The sequence below is a fragment of the Gekko japonicus genome, unplaced genomic scaffold (genome assembly GCF_001447785.1).
Source record: "Gekko japonicus isolate JY-2015 unplaced genomic scaffold, Gekko_japonicus_V1.1 scaffold5669, whole genome shotgun sequence".
In the NCBI taxonomy this organism is placed as follows: Eukaryota; Metazoa; Chordata; class Lepidosauria; order Squamata; family Gekkonidae; genus Gekko; species Gekko japonicus.
In genome coordinates this window covers 12,128-19,867 of record NW_015165421.1, presented here as the reverse complement: position 1 = coordinate 19,867, position 7,740 = coordinate 12,128, and the positions used below count along the sequence as shown (strand labels likewise).

General features: G+C 45.1%; 1 protein-coding gene across 1 annotated transcript in view; it reads right to left on the bottom strand.

The window, feature by feature from the left end:
- LOC107109967 (interferon regulatory factor 4-like) overlaps positions 1-7,740 on the bottom strand; it is a gene marked incomplete at its 5' end in the record, with an annotated part of 23,647 nt that overhangs the window by 13,866 nt on the left and 2,041 nt on the right. The window contains 3 exon segments of the mRNA XM_015410678.1: positions 786-1,139; positions 3,098-3,205; positions 5,278-5,419. Of these exon segments, the coding sequence (XP_015266164.1) occupies positions 786-1,139; positions 3,098-3,205; positions 5,278-5,419 (604 nt within the window).

Here is a 7,740-nt window from a genome sequence, read left to right as displayed (position 1 = left end):
CTGAGCCCATTAAGGGGAGGGCGGGATACAGATCCAATTAAAAATAAATAAAGTAAATAAATAGTAGCCCCTTTAAGACTAACAAATTTGATTGTAGCAGAAGGAACTGCCTTTCAGGTATTCCATTCAGATTCATCAATAGAAGGAAGGGGTAGTCACACCTAGCCTGGTTTGCGCATTCAACCTTTTTCATGACTTTTGCAACTGCTTTGCATTTACGTGGCACTTTCTGCATCCTCTCCCCCCTCCCCTTACCACCTCTATATCTCTGGCCAGTTTCTTCATACCCTACGTGCATCTGACGAAGAGAGCTGTGCTTCTCGAAAGCTTACACTACAATAAAGTTTGTTAGTCTTAAAGGTGCTACTGGGCTTTTTACTGTTTTCCAGCGACAGACTAACACGCCCAACTCCTCTGGATTTTGAGAATAGAACTCCCCCGATGGAAGAGGAAGGGAAGATTTTTTTTTACTCCACTGCAGCCTCCTGACCTCTGTGGCTATGACTCCACGCAGGTCCCTGTGACCTTGAGAATAAATTTTTCCAGAACTCGAAAAAACTGCTGGGGGGGGGGAATCCTGGGAGACCTGCAGCCCTTGCATGATCCTTGTGCCGGATTCAACCCATAACTGAACGATTTGCGAGGCCGGACACATGAGAAACTGACACAAAAGGACCGTCCGTGGGTACAGAAGAAATATCGGCCCCCAGAAACTTTCATCACTTCAAACCATACACCATAGGAATGCACTGACCATTGTCGTTTAGTTTGGAAAAAAAGAATACCTGATAAAAACTGCTGGGTGTCAAAAAGTTTGCAACTCTGCTCTCTTTCCAGTTTGTTAGGCCTGTCGCTGCAAAACGCCAGTGGTCCATCCCAGTATATCCTGCTTTGACAAAGTCTCTTCGCATAAAGCCCGTCGGGTGTCAGCCAGAGTATTACTCCCCTTTCCAAGTGGCTGAGCAATTTTTCAGTTGCTTTCCTTTGGCCAGGATCTTCTGGATAAGGGAATGCGATTTGTTCAAGACCGCTGACCTCAAAACTTTGGCCGTGTGATATCCTACAGCCCTCGGGGCTCGTTGTTGTGACTTCTTTAACCAGAGTTCCATTGTAGTAGAGACCGATGTGCAGCCGACAATCTGAAAGTACATTTATATGAAATCTGACGGTTTGTAAGACAGCTACAAGCAAGACAAGACTCATAGTAGCATGCAAGACCTCAAAAATGAGGGTTCAACCATATCTTGGCAACAACTTGCTGAGCGACTCAACAGTCAAATCCCATGCGTGCATGTCCTTAGAAACATGTGCCATTATGCTCAATGGGGCTTCCTCACAAATTAATGTGCACAAGTTTTCACTTTGAATCTCCGCCTCAGTTGTTTATTTATTAAGTGGGCATTATAAGTACTTGCTTTTGCAGTGCTATCATGAGGAAGAAGATTAAGACCGGGTTTTGAGAGGGCAAGAAATGCTATATAAATAATAATTATTAAGCTAAACACTACTAAGATTAGTCCTTCTGTATATAACACTACAGGAGTTATATGTGCTCCTGGGTGTCGGTAGGCAGTCACCTTCTCCCATATACTGTGGCCGTAGATTCGAGAAGTAACTTACTATGTAAATCGCTCCGAGCCTGCGGGAATGGAGCGGTATAAAAGTCGAAAGTAATAAATAATAAACGTGTTTGACAATAGACTAACTCCTCCAGTATTTTTTGATTAACTGTAGCCGCTCAGAGACCTCACATCAGCAGGTGCAAGTGGAGGAGTGGGGAATCAAACCCGGTTCTCCCAGATTAGAGTCCGCACACTTAACTACTACACCAAACTAGACTAACTCCTCCAGTATTATTTTGTTAAGAAACACGCTTCATGTTCACTTATTCTAAATATAATAGCACTTGGTATTGAGGCTTGTAGGCCACGGCATGAATACCAGGTCGGGTAGCAAAGGAGAAGTTCACCAACTGAGAGTCGCCAAGGGAAAGACCACATAATGGAAAACTGCAGCCATAACTGTTGCCACAGGGAAAATGCCCACAAACCCTCAAAAGAAGACCCCCAAGTTCTTAAACAAGTCCTCACAGTCTACCTTATTTCACTACTATCACTATTCCCTGCTCCGCCTCTGTATATTCTATACTTAGGAATGTTACATAGAGAGCCTATAAGTGAAGTTGGGGCAGTTGTCAAGCAGGAAGTGACAGCCATTTGCCGACGATCATAGTTTCAATTATACAAGGATTACTGCAATAGTGCATACAATACATGAAATGCAAGAAAATATGAACAACAATTAAACTCTGATGATAATTGACTTCATGTTGTTTTAATCTTGTGTTTTTCAACAGCAGGACGCCATCAGACAATAGGTGATGACGTCGAGACAAACAGAGGACGAACTTCCCGAGCTATTAATTAATGTTAAATTGTAGCAATTGTGACCAGAGGGTTCCCTATTATGAGCTTTAATTTTTTTTGATAGGAAACCGTTGTTTGAAAAAGAGACATCGAAACGAACGGTAGCTTGGGAAGTTCGTCCTCTGTTTGTCTCGACGTCATCACCTATCGTCCGATGGCGTCCTGCTGTTGAAAAACACAAGACTAAAACAACATGAAGTCAGTTATCATCAGAGTTTAATTGTTGTTCATGTTTTCTTGTATTTCATGTATTGTACGCACTATTGCAGTAATCCTGGTATAATTGTATCATCATACTGCTGCCCCTTCAATTGCCATATCATGATGATCATAGTTTCTACAGAGAAACAGATAGAGGCCAGCTGAGTCCTGACCCGGACAGCCCAGGCAAGCCCAATCTTGTCAGATCCCGGAAGCTAAGCAGGGTCGACTCTGGCAAGCATTGGATGGGAGACCAGACCTCCAAGGTATAACGGCAGTCGGGAGGACAGGGGCAGGCTTTACTCAGCCACATCTGAATGTCCTCCAGGCCCCCCGTAGGGGTCAGCCACCAGAGGTCGCCATGACTTCCAGGTGCACACTCACGCGCACACACACAAAAGTAGAGACAAGCTGCTTGCTGAAGAAAGCCAGCTCTCCAAGTGGGTGCAAATGACGAACGGTTTACATACCCGAGAATGCAACAGCCTCGCCAGACCTTATGCCTGGCTCTATCGGGATCCCAGGAGTCTGAGACTCAGGCGGTGGACAAGCATAAAAGGTTCCAGTTACCTGACAACCTGTTTTCACAAATAAAGATCAATGTTACACAAGGGACTAAAACGACAGAAATGCACAAACTGAGCTATGCACATCAAGTTCCCATTCTGCAAGATTCAGTGACCTTTATGACTTCCAACACTTTAGCATCTTGGGTGACCCTTATAGCAAAAGGTTGACCAACAAACAAATCGTGCTAAGTGCCGCAGAATATCACTGTATAGCCTCTACCTGGATCGGTCTAAAAACCAAAATTAAGCTTAAGGAAAAACAATCAGTAATTAACTAAGACTGATTTCCCACAAGCAGCTGTGCCGCCCTCGCTCTTCCTCTTCCCCCGATTGTATGCGTCAATTTCCCACTACTTTCTACGGCCTTGTTTTTTGAGATCGAGAAGACGTGGGGGAAACCGGGGGATGTTGCGGGTCGAAATGCGGGACGTGCAGCAAGTAGTGGGAAATTGACAGATACAATTGGGGGAAAGGGAAGAGCGAGGGCGGAGCAGCTACTTGTGGGAAGTCAGCCTAAGAGTCTTACACTGGGGCTCTATCAGTGGCTTCAGGGAGCCCAGGGCATTTCTGCTAAGTAGAGTCCAATTCCAAGGACACAAAAACTTTCAAGTTTAATTGAACTCAACAGAGGAGGTAACCTTCTTTGACTGGAATCAATGGGACACACCTTAATTTAAAAAAAAATAGAATGTGTACTTGAATTCTGTTGAAATCATTTTGACTTACTCATTAATAAGCATATGTGGGATTAGTGGCCAAAAACGAATAAAGTAATGTTTTGATTTCGCAGGCTTCAGGGCAAATTGTTCAAGTTTATAAAACCATGGAGGATAAAAGAACAGTCTTGCCAAAGCTTACTGTCACCATCAGAAATTAGCCCAATTCACTTTAGTCGCTTTGCCTTAACCATTGTTTTGAATCTACATAATAAAAGCACTCTGGACTTCTATGGTGGTATTACACTTTTCTCATTTCAAACACAGGATCTATTCAGTTAAATAAAATGAAGCCACAGGAGATAATCTGGAATGAAACACTTCTAAATCCACTGATTTCAGTGGGAGTAAGACAAACATTAACTTCTCTTTCCTGCAGGCCGCTCAAATACGTATCATGTCATTATCACATATTTTTATAGTTCCTTGGTAAAAGGGGAGCTTGGATGTTTTCCTCCTCACCGAAGTCTCCCAATTCACCATTACAGAGGGGAAGAATCAGGGGTCATTTTCTGCAGGAGCGCACAGGAGCGGAGCTCCGGCAGTAAAGAGCCCAGGAGGTGGGCACATGCAACAAGCCCCACCCCCTACTCCCAGCAGCCCTCAGTCAGAATAAGAAGCAGCCAGGTAAGCTGCAGAGATCCCCCCAGCCCCCCGATCCAAAACAGTCCAGTGGCACCTTTAAGACCAAGTTTTATTCAGATACAAGCTCTCCCTCCTCTGTGAGGACAGATCTGCACACACACACCCCACAATAGCTAGCAGTCCAAAACAGTCCAGTGGTGGGTGTTGCCTTCTGACACACTTCTGGTGATGTCAGGGGGTGTGACATATGCAAATAAGTTATGCTAATGAGTTGTGCTAATGAGCTCCTGCACCTCTTTTTCTACGAAATGACCCCTGGGAAGAATGCAGACGTAAACTACAAGGATGCTTGTTCCTTCACTGAAGCGGATGAGGAAGTCAGTTTAATTAGAGAGAGAAGAGGAGAGATTGGATTTATACCCCGCCCTTCACTACCTGAAGGAGTCTCAGAGCGGCTTACAAACTCCTTTCCCTTTCCCTCCTCACAACAGAAACCCTGTGAGGTAGGTGGGGCTGAGAGAACTCTTGACAGAAACTGCTCTTTTTCAAGAACGGTTCTTATCAGAACTACGGCTTGCCCAAGGCCATCCAGCCAGGTGCAAGTGGAGGAGTGGGGAATCAAACCCGGTTCTCCCAGATTAGAGTCCGCGGACTTAACCACTACACCAAACTGGCTCTCATCTACAAACATAAGCAGCTCTGGATCGGAAGCCATGGCTTCATATACAATGTAAACAAAAAGAATGTGCAGCTGCGTGTAGATTGGTCGGATACACTTACCATTCTGACATGCTGGCCCTTGCCAGTGATGACTGCGAGGTGCAAAAGAAGCACTTGTACACTGGTAGGAAATCTCCGGGTGTGATGGATCAGGTATATACTCCCTCCAGTTAAGGTCGGGGGGGACCCTGTAGCTTGGCACCTGCATATATTATTAAAATGTTACTGATTTTATCTAAAACCTTATTTATATTAGTTATAAAAACATTACAGTCTGTTTTCGCTGTGGCCAACTCCAGACAGAATCAACTCTTGTTCATCTTCTTCCACTTACTCCCGCCCGCCGCCCCACGAAGGTACAGTTTCCAGGGGAGTATTCCTAAAAATTATCTGGATGCAAAAAGTTGACTGCTATACCGACACATTGTCAATGTGGTATTTCCATTTGGCTGTGTTGACCGACAGTGAGAACGCTAGAAAACCTAATAGGACGGATCAAAGACCAATATCTGGGGAACAATAATTTTACTGTACACATTAAATACATACTTTATATATCAGAGGTAAGCAAAATTATGACTCCTTTACCTTCTTAATCTGGTAAAGACTCTGAAAACAAGTGTTTAGATTCTTTTATAATATAATCTTCATCGCCATTATCTAGAGTACAGAACACTTCGGGGACATTTTTGTTGAAGTTTACAAGTTGCTTACATTTCAGTCATTATGGGCGTTAAATGCTGTTAGTTAGCAGGATGCTACCTTGTCTAATCCAGTCAAGGTGGGAAAGTTTGTGGGAGTTGTTTATCCTAATTAAGTGACATATAACCTTCGGATTGGTCAGTTAACATCTTGTTTGCGGGACATGCTTTTGATATTGTATGCATGTATTCACACGTTCATGGCTCTTTGTGTTCAGCAACAAGAAGGGCAGAGAAGTAGCCGTTGTTCCTATGCTTTAGCCGTGTAACTGATAGGATGTGAGTTTAGAATTAGGATGTATTCTCTGTTATTTTTATCCAAAGTTCCCTTCCCTTTTATTTTTCAGTAAACTTGTGTGTTTTCTTTATAAAATTTAACATGGCGTCTGGCTCCTTCATCTGCGCAATCAGCCTTTATTTAAAGGCAAAAATCCCAACCATTTTCTCATTGCCTTTCTCTGTCTCTTAAGTAAAGAGCTTGTGTTGAATTTGGAGTATTTGCTTTTCTCTGAGGTGCTTTGTTTCTTAAAAACCTCACACTAGGCTCCTCCTGCACATGGCTGGGTTCTCAGTTAGGCCTAATTTTCCAGTCTGGGCCTCCCAATCTAGTTTCCTCTTCCTGACTGAGACCATGGGGGGGGGGGCAGACAAGGGCCACCCCCGGTCCTGCTTCTGGACAGGAAGAGACTACAAGGGAGCTGGTCTGACTTGTTGCTGGAACAGCAATAGTGTGTTCACTGATGGATGAAGGATGAGCTTGAGTAAACCGGGGAGGGGGGTTTCCAGTCTTTTTTAAATTTTAATCCATGCTATAAGATCTTATATACGATTAGGATTGGCAGTCTCCAGGTGGGGCCTGGAGACCTCCTGCTATTACAACTGATCTCCAGGCACTCCAGTTCCCCCGGAGAAAATGGCTGCTTTGGAGGGTGGACTCTATGGCATTATATTCTGCTGAGGCCCCTCCCCTCCCCAAACACTGCCCTCCCCTGGCTCCACCCCCCCCAAATCTCCAGGAACTTCCTAACCAAAAGTTGGCATCTCCAAGTGAGGGACAATGTCGCCACATCCGGTGCAGGGTTTTGTGGAGTTTGCACCTCGCCGGGCGGCCCAGTGCTCAGGTCCTGACTGGACAGCTGCCACCCTTTGTTCCGGGGCTGGGTTCTTTTGGGTGTTTCAAAATGTTTTTGTCCAACTGTACAGGTCGGAACAGCTTGTTCCACCCTCCGCCTGAGTTCCCAGCCACGTGACTTGGAGTCGGGTTTACCGAGAAGGGGAGAGAGAGAGAGGGCTCACACTGTCACCGAGATTTCTTGGAAACGAGAATCAGAAGAGGTCAAGCGGCGTGTCAACAAAGCCGGACAAAGCCCTTTGCGGGAGGCTCTGGGGAACACAGGAAAAGAGGGCTGCCTCTCCTTGACAGCGACGCAGCAGGCAGAAATTCATTTTTTTGGTAACATTTGTTTATTAGTTTTAACAAGAACATAGATATAAATCTCCAGGGGTCATTTCGTAGAAAAAGAGGTGCAGGAGCTCATTAGCATAACTCATTAGCATAACTTGTTTGCATATGCCACACCCCCTGACATCACCGGAAGTGTGTCAGAAGGCAACACCCACCGCTCAGGCTCCACTGGACTGTTTTGGATTGCTAGCTATTGGGGGGTGAGGGGACCATGCAGATCTGTCCTCGCAGAGGAGGGAGAGCTTGTACCTGAATATAACTTGGTCTTAACGGTGCCACTGGACTGTTTAGGACCAGGGGGTGCAGGGGGGGGGGCTCTGCAATTTACCTGGCTGCTTCTTGCTCTGACTGAGGGCT